The 18,632-nt window shown below is 41.2% G+C and overlaps 1 protein-coding gene across 1 annotated transcript in view; it reads right to left on the bottom strand.

The window, feature by feature from the left end:
• Positions 1-375: 375 nt before the first annotated feature.
• LOC129842631 (tubulin-specific chaperone D-like) overlaps positions 376-18,632 on the bottom strand; it is a 65,508-nt gene continuing 47,251 nt past the window's right edge. The window contains exons 17-27 of the mRNA XM_055911253.1: positions 18,297-18,326; positions 17,688-17,773; positions 8,460-8,540; positions 7,026-7,099; positions 6,129-6,246; positions 5,531-5,591; positions 4,400-4,422; positions 4,114-4,208; positions 2,786-2,862; positions 718-799; positions 376-527 (exon numbers count right to left, since the gene is read on the bottom strand). Of these exons, the coding sequence (XP_055767228.1) occupies positions 391-527; positions 718-799; positions 2,786-2,862; positions 4,114-4,208; positions 4,400-4,422; positions 5,531-5,591; positions 6,129-6,246; positions 7,026-7,099; positions 8,460-8,540; positions 17,688-17,773; positions 18,297-18,326 (864 nt within the window). The 3' untranslated portion in view covers positions 376-390. The remainder of the gene's footprint in view (positions 528-717; positions 800-2,785; positions 2,863-4,113; positions 4,209-4,399; positions 4,423-5,530; positions 5,592-6,128; positions 6,247-7,025; positions 7,100-8,459; positions 8,541-17,687; positions 17,774-18,296; positions 18,327-18,632) is intronic.

Below are 18,632 nucleotides of genomic sequence, written 5' to 3'. Positions count from 1 at the left end.
TGTAGTGTTATTAACAGGTGTATAGTACCTGGTGTAGTGTTATTAACTAACAGATGTATAGTACCTGGTGTAGTGTTATTAACAGATGTATAGTACCTGGTGTAGTGTTATTAACAGGTGTATAGTACCTGGTGTAGTGTTATTAACTAACAGATGTATAGTACCTGGTGTAGTGTTATTAACTAACAGGTGTATAGTACCTGGTGTAGTGTTATTAACAGGTGTATAGTACCTGGTGTAGTGTTATTAACAGGTGTATAGTACCTGGTGTAGTGTTATTAACTAACAGGTGTATAGTACCTGGTGTAGTGTTATTAACTAACAGGTGTATAATACCTGGTGTAGTGTTATTAACTAACAGGTGTATAGTACCTGGTGTAGTGTTATTAACTAACAGGTGTATAGTACCTGGTGTAGTTTTCCATGGATCATGAATCTTGGTAGAGAACCCAGGGCCAGGGCACTGCCACATCGGGTCAATACCTCCGTACTCTTTAGCCCTGCTATATACTGGGACACCAGGACCTCTACACAAAGAAAACACACACACACACACACACACACACACACACACACACACACACACACACAGACGACACAGACAGATTATATCACAGGAGTTAGAGTTATAGGAATCCAGAATACTGTGTATGTTTTTATGAAGCCTTTTAATGGCGCTCTCCGGCCCCTGGGACAGTAACCCTCCATGCTACCCACCCTGCATCTGGGGGTCAGCCATGCCTGGCTGGGGCTGGTAGTACTGCTCACACAGAGCTGCCAGGGCTGACACCGCTGCCTCCTACAGGGGGTGGAGGACCACATTACACATGAACCATTATACAGTGCCTTCGGAAAGTATTCAGACCCCCTGACTTTTCCCACATTTTGTTACGTTACGGCCTTATTCGAAAATGTATTACATTTTAAAAAAATCCTCAGCAATCTAAACACAATCCCTCATAATGGCAAAGTGAAAACAGGATTTTAGAAATGTTAGCAAATTTATATATATATATATTTTTAAATACCATATTTACATAAGTATTCAGACTCTTTGCTAGGAGACTTGACATTTTGCTCAGCTGCATCGTGTTTCCATTGATCATCCTTGAGATGTTTCTACAACTTGATTGGAGTCCACCTGTGGTAAATTCAATTGATTGGACATGATTTGGAAAGGCAAACACCTGTCTATATAAGGTCCCACAGTTGACAGTGCATGTCAGAGGAAAAACAAAGCCATGAGGTCGAAGGAATTGTCCTTGGAGCTCCGAGACAGGATTGTGTTGAGGCACAGATATGGGGTTAGGGTAAAAAAAAAAAAGAATGTAGCTTTGACGGTCCCCAAGAACACAGTGGCCTCCATCATTCTTAAATGGAAGAGTCTTGGTGCTTACAAACTCCTTCTAAGAGCTGGCCACCTGGCCAACCTGAGCAATCAGGGGAGAAGGGCCATGGTCAGGGAGGTGACCAAGAACCCGATGGTCACTCTGACAGAGCTCCAGAGTTCCTCTGTGGAGATGGGAGAACCTTCCAGAAGGATAACTATTTCTGCAGCACTCCATCAATCAGGCCTTTATGGTAGAGTGGCCAGATGGAAGCCACTCCTCAATAACACACTCATGACAGCCCGCTTGGAGTTTGCCAAAAGGCACCTAAAGGACTCTCAGACCATGAGAAACAAGATTCTCTGGTCTGATGAAACCAAGATGAAACTATTTGGCCTGAATGCCAAGCATCACGTCTGGAGGAAACCTGGCACCATCCCTACAGTGAAGCATGGTGGTGGCAGCATCATGCTGTTGGGATGTTTTTTAGCGACAGGGACTGTGAGACTAGTCAGGATCGAGGCAAAGATGACTGGAGCAAAGTAAAGAGAAATCCTTGATGAAAACCTGCTCCTGAACGCTCAGGACCTCACACTGGGGCGAAGGTTCACCTTCCAACAGGACAAAAAAAAAAAAAAAAAAAAAAAAAAAAACTGTTTTTGCTTTGTCATTATCGGGTATTACGCGTAGATTTGATGAGGAACAAAAACTATTTAATCAATTTTAGAATAAGGCTGTAAAGTAACTAAATGTGGGAAAAGGGGTTAGGGGGTTAGGTTTAACAGTTAGGGTTAAGGTTATGGATAGGCTTAAGGTTATGGTTAGGTTTAGGTTTAGGGGTTAGGTTTAACAGTTAAGGTTATGGTTAGGTTTAACAGTTAGGGTTAAGGTAATGGTTAGGTGTAGGGGTTAGGTTTAACAGTTAGGTTCAGGGGTTAGGTTTAACAGTTAGGGTTAAGGTTATGGTTAGGTTCAGGGGTTAGGTTTATCAGTAAGGGTTAAGGTAATGGTTAGGTTCAGGGGTTAGGTTTAACAGTTAGGGTTAAGGTTATGGTTAGGTTTAGGGGTTAGGTTTAACAGTTAGGGTTAAGGTTATGGTTAGGTTTAGGGGTTAGATTTAACAGTTAGGGTTAAGGTTATGGTTAGGTTTAACAGTTAGGGTTAAGGTAATGGTTAGGTTTAGGGGTTAGGTTTACCAGTAAGGGTTAAGGTTATGGTTAGGTTTAGGGGTTAGGGTTAAGGTTATGGTTAGGTTTAACAGTTAGGGTTAAGGTTATGGTTAGGTTTAGGGGTTAGGGTTAAGGTTATGGTTAGGTTTAACAGTTAGGGTTAAGGTTATGGTTAGGTTTAGGGGTTAGGTTTAACAGTTAGGGTTAAGGTTATGGTTAGGTTTAGGGGTTAGGGTTAAGGTTATGGTTAGGTTTAGGGGAAAAAGGATGTAGAATGCTGTACTGTACCTTGATACCGTCCCTAGGTCCAGGTGAGATGAGGTGGAGGCTCTTCAAGGTGTCGTCTATCAGCCACTGCCAGCCAGCTGAAACAGACAGGGTTTACTATGTTATGACGTGTCCGTGGCCTGAACAGTACAGACACACTGCCAGCTGAAACAGACAGGGTTTACTATGTTATGACGTGTCCGTGGCCTGAACAGTACAGACACACTGCCAGCTGAAACAGACAGGGTTTACTATGTTATGACGTGTCAGTGGTCTGAACAGTACAGACACACTGCCAGCCAGCTGAAACAGACAGGGTTTACTCTGTTATGACGTGTCAGTGGTCTGAACAGTACAGACACACTGCCAGCCAGCTGAAACAGACAGGGTTTACTATGTTATGACGTGTCAGTGGTCTGAACAGTACAGACACACTGCCAGCTGAAACAGACAGGGTTTACTATGTTATGACGTGTCAGTGGTCTGAACAGTACAGACACACTGCCAGCCAGCTGAAACAGACAGGGTTTACTATGTTATGATGTGTTAGTGGTCTGAACAGTACAGACACACTGCCAGCCAGCTGAAACAGACAGGGTTTACTATGTTATGACGTGTCCGTGGTCTGAACAGTACAGACACACTGCCAGCCAGCTGAAACAGACAGGGTTTACTATGTTATGACGTGTCAGTGGTCTGAACAGTACAGACACACTGCCAGCCAGCTGAAACAGACAGGGTTTACTATGTTATGACGTGTCAGTGGTCTGAACAGTACAGACACACTGCCAGCCAGCTGAAACAGACAGGGTTTACTATGTTATGACGTGTCAGTGGTCTGAACAGTACAGACACACTGCCAGCCAGCTGAAACAGACAGGGTTTACTCTGTTATGACGTGTCAGTGGTCTGAACAGTACAGACACACTGCCAGCTGAAACAGACAGGGTTTACTATGTTATGACGTGTCAGTGGTCTGAACAGTACAGACACACTGCCAGCTGAAACAGACAGGGTTTACTCTGTTATGACGTGTCAGTGGTCTGAACATTACAGACACACAGCCAGCTGAAACAGACAGGGTTTACTATGTTATGACGTGTCAGTGGTCTGAACAGTACAGACACACTGCCAGCTGAAACAGACAGGGTTTACTATGTTATGACGTGTCAGTGGTCTGAACAGTACAGTACTGCCCCTTCTGGCTCTAACGGTAGGATCATTATTATCCAATCTCTGAAAACACATCAGATCCCCGCGGGATGAATTTGGTCTGTGGGCCAACCTATTGGGGAACCCTGCTAGATGGAGCCATCATTCAGCTGAGGTCTGATGATAAGACAACTCACTGATGACAGGGTGGTCGTTGAACGGCATCTTGGAGAGGGACATGTTCTCAATGAGAGAACAGACGGCAGGCCTCATCAGCTCACCACCAAAGCCCCTACACAGACAGGACAACAGCACGCGTGTACACAACAACAACAACACATATTTGTTGAGGTCGCACAACATTTTGGTTTGAAACCTTAAAGAGGGATTACATTTAAAAATAATAATAATAATAATATTAAGATAATAATCTGAAACAGTGTAAAAAAGAATGAGTAAAATGTGTAGAATAACAGTGCTGACCTGTACTGCTTTCTGTCAAATAGCTGGAAGACAAAACCAACACATGACGACATGTTTAGAGATGAACAGACTGGTGATTTACAACTTTAAAAGACAACATGTACCTATGGTGGTACAACTGACTCAGGAGACTGATAACATTAACATGTACCTATGTTGGTACAACTGACTCAGGAGACTGACAACATTAACATGTACCTATGGTGGTACAACTGACAACATTAACATGTACCTATGTTGGTACAACTGACTCAGGAGATTGACATCATTAACATGTACCTATGTTGGTACAACTGACTCAGGAGACTGACAACATCAACATGTACCTATGTTGGTACAACTGACTCAGGAGACATCATTAACATGTACCTATGGTGGTACAACTGACTCAGGAGACTGACAACATCAACATGTACCTATGGTGGTACAACTGACAACATCAACATGTACCTATGTTGGTACAACTGACTCAGGAGACTGACATCATTAACATGTACCTATGGTGGTACAACTGACTCAGGAGACTGACAACATTAACATGTACCTATGTTGGTACAACTGACTCAGGAGACTGACATCATTAACATGTACCTATGTTGGTACAACTGACTCAGGAGACTGACAACATTAACATGTACCTATGTTGGTACAACTGACTCAGGAGACTGACAACATTAACATGTACCTATGTTGGTACAACTGACTCAGGAGACATCATTAACATGTACCTATGGTGGTACAGCTGACTCAGGAGACTGACAACATTAACATGTACCTATGTTGGTACAACTGACTCAGGAGACTGACAACAGCAACATGTACCTATGTTGGTACAGCTGACTCAGGAGACTGACAACATTAACATGTACCTATGTTGGTACAACTGACTCAGGAGACTGACAACATTAACATGTACCTATGTTGGTACAACTGACTCAGGAGACTGACAACATTAACATGTACCTATGTTGGTACAACTGACTCAGGTGAATGGTAAACACTTGAGACAACATGTATGTGGGTGAAAATACACTAAAGGAGAGAAAGAGGGCAAGAGAGAGATAGACAGACAGGGGGGGTATTGAGAGACAGAGAGAAAGAGAGAGAGTAGCAAGCGAGAAGTGAACTCACCCTCTGGTGAATGCTCTTGAGTCCATCCACACAGTCTGAAGAGATGAGCTCCGTCACTGGTCTACAATCCAGTACAATACCATTTTACTGTCCACAGCGAACAACAAAAATGTTCAACACCCCCAGATAGCACATATCTCACACACAGTCGGGTCTACAAGAGATATAGAGACGGTCAATGACCTATGACTTTATAGGAGCCAAGGGCTTAAGTCAAATCAGGAAGTCAAATCATGGGTCGATATGCAAAACAGAGAAAATAGAAGGAAACCCCCACAGGGCTGTTAATTAGCTCTACGTATGAGACCGATTGGTAAAGCTTATTAATGGGTGTCACCTGTTGTGGCCATATAATCAGGTGCTTGAGGCGTCCGATTATTCAGTGTGTGGGTTTCCTTCTATTTTCTCATGTTATTCAACGGTTACCAGGCGCCTGCAAAAACAGATCGCTCAGACGTGCGAGTGCCTTTTTGAATTCCGATATGCAAAACAAAAGCTGTCATTGTGGACGGGATTTTACAAAATAACGTTTATGTGGTTTTTCCTATAAGTACGGCCAATACTGTGATTGGCTGGTTGAGAAGTGAGGTTGCAGTACCTGTTGTTCTGATTGGCCAGCTTGTAGAGGGCGTGGCTGATCTCGGCAGATGCCAGAATGGCGCCATGGCGACTGTGTAGATCAATGCCCAGCGCTATGGGCAACAGCTGAGGCATAACTGAAAATAAAACCATCAAAATATAAAACGTCATTTTAACTCAATTATTGTATGTGTCTTTTCATTCTTTGCAGGGACACCTGACAGAACATCACCAGTCTGCACAGGGGTGTGTGTGTGGTTCATTTACTTTAATATTACCAGCCTGGATGGTCTACCTGTAATGCCACAGCCTCTGGCCCACGTCTACGATTTCACTATAGTTTCAAATCTGGCCCACTGCCCTTTGACCTCTCTCTGTGTGTTCTCTGTGTGTTCATTATAAACACATACATCATTCAATAACAACTTGACAGATATGAGGACCCAGACACAACAACAGTAACTACAGCTGAATGTCACCCAGTCCATTCCACAGTAAGACACTGTGTTGTGTTACAGCAGGAAGGGAACAGTAACTACAGCTGAATGTGACCCAGTCCATTCCACAGTAAGACACTGTGTTGTGTTACAGCAGGAAGGGTACAGTAACTACAGCTGAATGTGACCCAGTCCATTCCACAGTAAGACACTGTGTTGTGTTACAGCAGGAAGGGAACAGTAACTACAGCTGAATGTGACCCAGTCCATTCCACAGTAAGACACTGTGTTGTGTTACAGCAGGAAGGAAACAGTAACTACAGCTGAATGTGACCCAGTCCATTCCACAGTAAGACACTGTGTTGTGTTACAGCAGGAAGGGAACAGTAACTACAGCTGAATGTGACCCAGTCCATTCCACAGTAAGACACTGTGTTGTGTTACAGCAGGTAGGAAACAGGACCAATGACATAGCTCACCTGTTGTGGCCATATAATCAGGTGCTTGAGGCGTCAGATTATGCAAAGCCTTTGTCGCTAGCTGTCGAATCACCCTGCAACACAACAGATACACATGCAGAGGAGAAGTCCACTTTCTCCATTACATACAACTGCTTCTACTCTAATAGGCTATACACAGTACCAAGGCTTTAATGGCAGCAGGCTGGCATACGGACATCCCACTTGGGACAAACGCATACGACAAATACTAACTTGAGGTGTGCTTGATTTAGCTTCTGGGACTATTCCATTGGTTCAGCTTCTGGGACTATTCCATTGGTTCAGCTTCTGGGACTATTCCATTGGTTTAGCTTCTGGGACTATTCCATTGGTTTAGCTTCTGGGACTATTCCATTGGTTTAGCTTCTGGGACTATTCCATTGGTTTAGCTTCTGGGACTATTCCATTGGTTTAGCTTCTGGGACTATTCCATTGGTTTAGCTTCTGGGACTATTCCATTGGTTTAGCTTCTGGGACTATTCCATTGGTTTAGCTTCTGGGACTATTCCATTGGTTTAGCTTCTGGGACTATTCCATTGGTTTAGCTTCTGGGACTATTCCATTGGTTTAGCTTCTGGGACTATTCCATTGGTTTAGCTTCTGGGACTATTCCATTGGTTTAGCTTCTGGGACTATTCCATTGGTTTAGCTTCTGGGACTATTCCATTGGTTTAGCTTCTGGGACTATTCCATTGGTTTAGCTTCTGGGACTATTCCATTGGTTTAGCTTCTGGGACTATTCCATTGGTTTAGCTTCTGGGACTATTCCATTGGTTCAGCTTCTGGGACTATTCCATTGGTTCAGCTTCTGGGACTATTCCATTGGTTCAGCTTCTGGGACTATTCCATTGGTTCAGCTTCTGGGACTATTCCATTGGTTCAGCTTCTGGGACTATTCCATTGGTTCAGCTTCTGGGACTATTCCATTGGTTCAGCTTCTGGGACTATTCCATTGGTTCAGCTTCTGGGACTATTCCATTGGTTCAGCTTCTGGGACTATTCCATTGGTTCAGCTTCTGGGACTATTCCATTGGTTCAGCTTCTGGGACTATTCCATTGGTTCAGCTTCTGGGACTATTCCATTGGAGAAGCTTATGGGACTATTCCATTGGAGAAGCTTCTGGGACTATTCCATTGGAGAAGCTTCTGGGACAATTCCATTGGTTTAGCTTCTGGGACTAATACATTGATTTATCTTCTGGGACTATTCCATTGGTTTATCTTCTGGGACTATTCCATTGGTTTAGCTTCTGGGACTATTCCATTGGTTTAGCTTCTGGGACTATTCCATTGGTTTAGCTTCTGGGACTATTCCATTGGTTTCATGGTAACGGGCAAACTAAATCAAGTACAGTATTTGAAAGAATTTGATCACAGTCTAAAGGACATGGATGAGGACAAGAAAGGACTTACCCGTCCCAGTGGTTGATCTTCATGGCTACCAAGTGGTCTATCATGGGCCTGGTGTATTCTGGGAAACTGGCGATGTAAACACTGAAGAGAACGAAGCAAGAGGTTATTACTATTTTACTACTACAGGTAATGTTATAACAACTACTACTACAGGTAATGTTACAACAACTACTACTACAGGTAATGTTATAACAGCTACTAATACAGGTCATGTTATAACAACTACTACTACAGGTAATGTTACAACAACTACTACTACAGGTAATGTTATAACAACAACTACTACTACAGGTAATGTTATAACAACTACTACAACTACAGGTAATGTTACAACAACTACTACTACAGGTAATGTTATAACTACTACTACTACAGGTAATGTTATAACAACTACTACTACAGGTAATGTTATAACAACTACTACTACAGGTAATGTTATAACTACTACTACTACAGGTAATGTTATAACAACTACTAATACAGGTAATGTTATAACAACTACGGGTAATGTTATAGCAGCTACTATTACAGGTAATGTTACAACAACTACTAGTACAGGTAATGTTATAACAACTACTACTACAGGTAATGTTATAACAACTACTACTACAGGTAATGTTATAACAACTACTACTACAGGTAATGTTATAACGAGCCACTTTCTGTTCACCCCGCTGTCATCCAAAAGGCGAGGTCAGTACAGGTGCATCAATGCTGGGACTGAGAGACTGAAAAACAGCTTCTATCTCAAGGCCATCAGACTGTTAGATAGCCACCACTAACATTGAGTGGCTGCTGTCAACATTCTGACTCAACTCCAGCCACTTTAATAATGGAAAAATGTATGTAATACATGTATCACTAGCCACTTTAAACAATGCCACTTCATATAATGTTTACATACCCTACATTACTCATCTCATATGTATATACTGTACTCTATACCATCTACTGCATCTTGCCTATGCCGTTCGGCCATCAGTCATCCATATATTTATATGTACATATTCGTTTATTCCTTTACACTTGTGTGTATAAGGTAGTTGTTGTGAAATTGTTAGATTACTCGTTAGATATTACTGCACGGTCGGAACTAGAAGCACAAGCATTTCGCTACGCTCACATTAACATCTGCTAACCATGTGTATGTGACCAATGACATCTGATTTGATTTAAAAACTAACTACAGTACTGGACCCAGCTAACTAACTACAGTACTGAACCCAGCTAACTAACTACAGTACTGGACCCAGCTAACTAACTACAGTACTGAACCCAGCTAACTAACTACAGTACTGGACCCAGCTAACTAACTACAGTACTGGACCCAGCTAACTAACTAACTACAGTACTGGACCCAGCTAACTAACTAACTACAGTACTGGACCCAGCTAACTAACTAACTACAGTACTGGACCCAGCTAACTAACTAACTACAGTACTGGACCCAGCTAACTAACTACAGCACTGGAGACAGCTAACTAACTAACTACAGTACTGGACCCAGCTAACTAACTAACTACAGTACTGGACCCAGCTAACTAACTAACTACAGTACTGGACCCAGCTAACTAACTAACTACAGTACTGGACCCAGCTAACTAACTACAGTACTGGACCCAGCTAACTAACTAACTACAGTACTGGACCCAGCTAACTAACTAACTACAGTACTGGACCCAGCTAACTAACTAACTACAGTACTGGACCCAGCTAACTAACTACAGCACTGTAGACAGCTAACTAACTAACTACAGTACTGGACACAACTAACTAACTACAGTACTGGACCCAGCTAACTAACTACAGTACTGGACCCAGCTAACTAACTACAGTACTGGACCCAGCTAACTAACTACAGTACTGGACCCAGCTAACTAACTACAGTACTGGACCCAGCTAACTAACTATAGTACTTGACACAGCTAACTAACTACAGTACTGGACCCAGCTAACTAACTAACTAACTACAGTACTGGACACAGCTAACTAACTAACTACAGTACTGGACACAGCTAACTAACTAACTACAGTACTGGACACAGCTAACTAACTAACTACAGTACTGGACACAGCTAACTAACTACAGTACTGGACCCAACTAACTAACTATAGTACTAGACACAGCTAACTAACTACAGTACTGGACCCAGCTAACTAACTACAGTACTGGAGACAGCTAACTAACTACAGTACTAGACACAGCTAACTAACTAACTACAGTACTGGACACAGCTAACTAACTACAGTACTGGACCCAACTAACTAACTACAGTACTGGACACAGCTAACTAACTATAGTACTAGACACAACTAACTAACTATAGTACTGGAGACAGCTAACTAACTATAGTACTAGACACAGCTAACTAACTATAGTACTAGACACAGCTAACTAACTACAGTACTGGAGACAACTAACTAACTATAGTACTAGACACAGCTAACTAACTACAGTACTGGACCCAACTAACTAACTATAGTACTAGACCCAGCTAACTAACTACAGTACTGGACCCAGCTAACTAACTACAGTACTGGACCCAGCTAACTAACTACAGTACTGGACCCAGCTAACTAACTACAGTACTAGACACAGCTAACTAACTAACTACAGTACTAGACACAGCTAACTAACTACAGTACTGGACCCAGCTAACTAACTACAGTACTGGAGACAACTAACTAACTATAGTACTAGACACAGCTAACTAACTACAGTACTGGACACAGCTAACTAACTAACTATAGTACTAGACACAGCTAACTAACTAATTATAGTACTAGACACAGCTAACTAACTAACTATAGTACTAGACACAGCTAACTAACTAACTATAGTACTAGACACAGCTAACTAACTAACTACAGTACTGGACCCAGCTAACTAACTACAGTACTGGACCCAGCTAACTAACTACAGTACTGGACCCAGCTAACTAACTAACTACAGTACTGGACACAGCTAACTAACTACAGTACTGGACCCAACTAACTAACTATAGTACTAGACACAGCTAACTAACTACAGTACTGGACCCAGCTAACTAACTACAGTACTGGAGACAGCTAACTAACTACAGTACTGGAGACAGCTAACTAACTACAGTACTAGACACAGCTAACTAACTAACTACAGTACTGGACACAGCTAACTAACTACAGTACTGGACCCAACTAACTAACTACAGTACTGGACACAGCTAACTAACTATAGTACTAGACACAACTAACTAACTATAGTACTGGAGACAGCTAACTAACTATAGTACTAGACACAGCTAACTAACTATAGTACTAGACACAGCTAACTAACTACAGTACTGGAGACAACTAACTAACTATAGTACTAGACACAGCTAACTAACTACAGTACTGGACCCAACTAACTAACTATAGTACTAGACCCAGCTAACTAACTACAGTACTGGACCCAGCTAACTAACTACAGTACTGGACCCAGCTAACTAACTACAGTACTGGACCCAGCTAACTAACTACAGTACTAGACACAGCTAACTAACTAACTACAGTACTAGACACAGCTAACTAACTAACTACAGTACTAGACACAGCTAACTAACTACAGTACTGGACCCAGCTAACTAACTACAGTACTGGAGACAACTAACTAACTATAGTACTAGACACAGCTAACTAACTACAGTACTGGACACAGCTAACTAACTAACTATAGTACTAGACACAGCTAACTAACTAACTATAGTACTAGACACAGCTAACTAACTACAGTACTGGACACAGCTAACTAACTAACTATAGTACTAGACACAGCTAACTAACTAACTACAGTACTGGACCCAGCTAACTAACTACAGTACTGGACCCAGCTAACTAACTACAGTACTGGACCCAGCTAACTAACTACAGTACTGGACCCAGCTAACTAACTAACTACAGTACTGGACCCAGCTAACTAACTAACTACAGTACTGGACCCAGCTAACTAACTAACTACAGTACTGGACCCAGCTAACTAACTACAGTACTGGACCCAGCTAACTAACTAACTACAGTACTAGACACAGCTAACTAACTATAGTACTAGACACAGCTAACTAACTATAGTACTAGACACAGCTAACTAACTAACTATAGTACTAGACACAGCTAATAAACTAACTACAGTACTAGACACAGCTAACTAACTAACTATAGTACTGGACCCAGCTAACTAACTAACTACAGTACTAGACACAGCTAACTAACTAACTATAGTACTAGACACAGCTAACTAACTATAGTACTAGACACAGCTAACTAACTAACTATAGTACTAGACACAGCTAACTAACTAACTACAGTACTAGACACAGCTAACTAACTATAGTACTAGACCCAGCTAACTAACTAACTATAGTACTGGACCCAGCTAACTAACTAACTATAGTACTAGACACAGCTAACTAACTAACTATAGTACTAGACACAGCTAACTAACTAACTATAGTACTAGACACAGCTAACTAACTAACTATAGTACTAGACACAGCTAACTAACTATAGTACTAGACACAGCTAACTAACTATAGTACTAGACACAGCTAACTAACTAACTATAGTACTAGACACAGCTAACTAACTAACTATAGTACTAGACACAGCTAACTAACTAACTATAGTACTAGACACAGCTAACTAACTAACTATAGTACTAGACACAGCTAACTAACTAACTATAGTACTAGACACAGCTAACTAACTAACTAACTATAGTACTAGACACAGCTAACTAACTATAGTACTAGACAAAGCTAACTAACTAACTATAGTACTAGACACAGCTAACTAACTAACTATAGTACTAGACACAGCTAACTAACTATAGTACTAGACAAAGCTAACTAACTAACTATAGTACTAGACACAGCTAACTAACTACAGTACTGGACCCAGCTAACTAACTACAGTACTGGACACAGCTAACTAACTAACTATAGTACTAGACACAGCTAACTAACTAACTATAGTACTAGACACAGCTAACTAACTATAGTACTAGACAAAGCTAACTAACTAACTATAGTACTAGACACAGCTAACTAACTAACTATAGTACTAGACACAGCTAACTAACTATAGTACTAGACACAGCTAACTAACTATAGTACTAGACACAGCTAACTAACTAACTACAGTACTAGACACAGCTAACTAACTAACTATAGTACTGGACCCAGCTAACTAACTAACTACAGTACTGGACCCAGCTAACTAACTATAGTACTAGACACAGCTAACTAACTAACTATAGTACTAGACACAGCTAACTAACTAACTAACTATAGTACTAGACACAGCTAACTAACTAACTATAGTACTAGACACAGCTAACTAACTAACTATAGTACTAGACACAGCTAACTAACTAACTACAGTACTGGACCCAGCTAACTAACTATAGTACTAGACACAGCTAACTAACTATAGTACTAGACACAGCTAACTAACTAACTACAGTACTAGACACAGCTAACTAACTAACTATAGTACTAGACACAGCTAACTAACTAACTATAGTACTAGACACAGCTAACTAACTAACTATAGTACTAGACACAGCTAACTAACTAACTATAGTACTAGACACAGCTAACTAACTAACTATAGTACTAGACACAGCTAACTAACTAACTATAGTACTAGACACAGCTAACTAACTAACTATAGTACTAGACACAGCTAACTAACTAACTATAGTACTAGACACAGCTAACTAACTATAGTACTAGACACAGCTAACTAACTATAGTACTAGACACAGCTAACTAACTATAGTACTAGACACAGCTAACTAACTATAGTACTAGACACAGCTAACTAACTAACTACAGTACTAGACACAGCTAACTAACTAACTATAGTACTAGACACAGATAACTAACTAACTATAGTACTGGACCCAGCTAACTAACTAACTATAGTACTAGACACAGCTAACTAACTAACTATAGTACTAGACACAGCTAACTAACTAACTATAGTACTAGACACAGCTAACTAACTAACTATAGTACTAGACACAGCTAACTAACTAACTATAGTACTAGACACAGCTAACTAACGTTAGTACTAGACACAGCTAACTAACTAACTATAGTACTAGACACAGCTAACTAACTATAGTACTAGACACAGCTAACTAACTAACTATAGTACTAGACACAGCTAACTAACTAACTATAGTACTAGACACAGCTAACTAACTAACTATAGTACTAGACACAGCTAACTAACTAACTATAGTACTAGACACAGCTAACTAACTACAGTACTGGACCCAGCTAACTAACTACAGTACTGGACACAGCTAACTAACTACAGTACTAGACACAGCTAACTAACTACAGTACTGGACCCAGCTAACTAACTGCAGTACTGGACACAGCTAACTAACTACAGTACTGGACCCAGCTAACTAACTACAGTACTGGACACAGCTAACTAACTACAGTATTGGACACAGCTAACTAACTACAGTACTGGACACAGCTAACTAACTATAGTACTGGAGACAGCTAACTAACTACAGTACTGGACCCAGCTATTTGAAGGCTCCTTTTCAACACCATTCAGCGTCAGCCTACAGAACATATTGTCATAATGTTTATTTCCTCAACAACATCTTGGTCCACAACAGTAATCTGCTGCTCCAGTCAGAAGGGAAGTCGGTCTCCCCCGGGGCTACATTCTTCAACAGGTTCTATGATGTGGGAGGAATGTTTACTCTGACAGTAGAGGTGGTGGTAGAGACGTCACTCATAGGATTAGGATGGTGGCACATTCTACAGAGAGGAAGGGCTGCGTTTGAAATGGCATTCTAGTGCACTATGCTAAACAAGGGCCGGTAGAGAATAGGTTGGCATATCAGACGCAGTCAGTGACAAAGCCGCAGGGCACCTATGGTGACAGTCACATTCTACAGAGAGGCAGGGCTGTGACAGCTCAGATACCTGAGATGTCAGCGATGCATTGAGAAGAAGAGAAAATGTCTCTGGTTCAACGTAAAGGACCTGTCCTATGCTCACTCCTTCACAAAAAACTACTTCTACAATATAAAGGACCTGTCCTATGCACACTCCTTCACAATAAACTACTTCTACAATATGAAGGGCCTGTCCTATGCACACTCCTTCACAATAAACTACTTCTACAATATAAAGGCCCTGTCCTATGCACACTCCTTCACAATAAACTACTTCTACAATATAAAGGGCCTGTCCTATGCACACTCCTTCACAATAAACTACTTCTACAATATAAAGGGCCTGTCCTATGCACACTCCTTCACAATAAACTACTTCTACAATATAAAGGGCCTGTCCTATGCACACTCCTTCACAATAAACTACTTCTACAATATAAAGGGCCTGTCCTATGCACACTCCTTCACAATAAACTACTTCTACAATATAAAGGCCCTGTCCTATGCACACTCCTTCACAATAAACTACTTCTACAATATAAAGGGCCTGTCCTATGCACACTCCTTCACAATAAACTACTTCTACAATATAAAGGACCTGTCCTATGCTCACTCCTTCACAAAAAACGACTTCTACAATATAAAGGGGCAGGCTCCATTTAACTAAGGCCAGATAGTACAGCTATGTTGTGTGGTTCTGGGTAGTGTAAAATATACTACTACTACCAGGTAACTCCCCTCACACACACAGGGAAATGGTTTCTAAAGACACAACCCTCTGAGAAGAAGGCCTAAATGTGTACAATTACCCACAGCAGTGTTCAAGAATATTGGGTTGACCTTTGAGATTTTTCAAATTCTTTAGTGCAGCTCAAGCAGTTTCTCCAACTGTCAACACATTCAAATGAATAGAGGACGTGTAACGGAGACGCGTTGCTTGGGAATTGTGGGGAGGTGCTCGTTCGGGCTGTGTCCCCCCCCCACCGCGGATGATGGTCTCAGAGACACGTAGCTATGTCACAATGAGACACCTGACTGTCACGTCTCAGCATCTGTCAACTATGACTCCAGCTGAACACTTCAAGCTCCTGTCTGGGACATGTCTCTCTATCGGGATGTTACTGTGCATGTTGTAATGTACTGTCCTGTGTTCCTGTCTGGGACATGTCTCTCTATCGGGATGTTACTGTGCATGTTGTAATGTACTGTCCTGTGATCCTGTCTATGCCCCTTTCTGTCCAAAGAGGTCATGTCTAGACACCAGCTAGGTTTCATCCAATTGGTGACAATTGGCTTTCATGAGAATGTTCAAAAATTAGCATAAAACAATATCAGATTTTCCCACCAGATGTGTTTCCATCGAACTGGTTTGTTGCGGATAAAATGCTGTGCGTGACGACTTACTGCATATAAACATTTATTTTGCGTTTAAGTAGTTTTGTCGAAAAAATTGTTGCTTTACATAACAAATGTGCCACACTGGTCTTGGCATGTGGGCTCTGGCCAACAGCTTGCAAACGGCAGCCAAGCATTGAAGCATCGATCATCATGTCACCAGAATAAGTCGCTATTTATTGGTCAAGGAACATCAAGCTCATCACTGTGCACTTTCACCTCCCTGTAAAGTTCATCACAACTGATTTCATCTGTAGCTGATTAACCTGCATGTTACCTGAGTCGTAGTGGGAGGACAACACACCATATCATCACGTGACTCACACTTTTACTTCCATATGATGATTATTATATCTACAGTACCAGTCAAACATGTGGACACACCTACTCATTCAAGGGTTTGTCTTTGTTTTTACTATTTTCTACATTGTAGATGAATAGAGAAGACATTAAAACTATTAAATAACATATGGAACCATGTAGTGACCAAAACAAGTGTTAAATAAATCAAAATATATTGTATATGAGATTCTTCAAAGTAGCCACCCTTTGCCTTAATGACAGCTTTGCACACTCTTGGCACACCCTGGAATGAGTAGGTGTGTCCAAACTTTTGAATGGTACTGTATATTTGCGCATAAAGACGTTTCCACCGCTATTTCTCACATAATACATTTTACAGACACAAAAAGATCCCAATATGTCGAACAAACAAATTGTCTGTCGACAATTATGAAATTGTACCCACATTCCCGGCAGATAATTCATCCTCGTGAAAAGGTTGGATGGAAACCTGGTTAATATACTGTGTCTAGTTATTAAGGAGGTCCGTTTTGGCTCAAGAGCTCCCCTAAAGGTCAAACCTCTGTAGAGTATCTTAAACTCACCTGATGGACAGGTAACACTTGGTCAGGTTCCCAACAGCAAAGTAGTCAGCTGCTACTACGATGTCGATACCGTAGGGGAACGTGCCCTGGAGACAGAGGCAAGGGATCACATCTATGTGCCAAGAGAACAGTGGTTTCAGTGTGACCGACTGGGTTCCAACCCAAGTCTCCTGTTAGCCCGCTGAGCTAAAGCCTATGCATTAGACCAGGGAGCTAACACAAATCTCCAGGTCTCAGGCAAGGTTACCAAAACACCTCTGTGTCCATCAGTAAACCCATGGTGTACAATATGAGCCACAAGGAATGATATGAACAGTTGAAATGATATGAACAGTTGAAATGATATGAACATTTGAAATAATATGACATCTCAAAGGTAATTACATTTTGATAACTAGTCACTAGATCTGATGCCAAGCTTGGCAGGCTGCTGGCGGCACACAAAGCATATTAGTTGATGATCTGTTTAAAGGACTTTAGTGACAGTCAGGGCAGGTTACAGTTACACCTGGATGGTAGGTGAACATTATAACTCAAATGTACTGTGCATCATAGCATTAGTCATGTAATAACTAATAACCTATGGTTTTGGTAACTGGGTTCACAAACCTGTCTTCCCACATTCTCCTGGAAGGCAGCCTGGAAGAGAAAGAGAAAAATACACAGTTTAGTAGTTAGATAATAGTCAGTAGTCAGATCTGATATAAATGACAGGGTCTAAGAGACAGTAGTTAGATAATAGTCAGTAGTCAGATCTGATATAAATGACAGGGTCTAAGAGACAGTAGTTAGATAATAGTCAGATCTGATATAAAATGACAGGGTCAGGGTCAATTCAGGCAATCCAGAAAGTTAATTAAAATTAAATTAATTCATAAAAAAATGGCCCATTATTTTCTATGATGATTTTTGAACATATAAATTGAATTTCAATTAATTCCCTGG

This window comes from Salvelinus fontinalis, unplaced genomic scaffold (genome assembly GCF_029448725.1).
Source record: "Salvelinus fontinalis isolate EN_2023a unplaced genomic scaffold, ASM2944872v1 scaffold_0057, whole genome shotgun sequence".
Lineage (NCBI taxonomy): Eukaryota > Metazoa > Chordata > Actinopteri > Salmoniformes > Salmonidae > Salvelinus > Salvelinus fontinalis.
The sequence above is the reverse complement of the archived record's forward strand: the minus strand, read 5'-3'. Positions and strand labels throughout refer to the sequence as shown.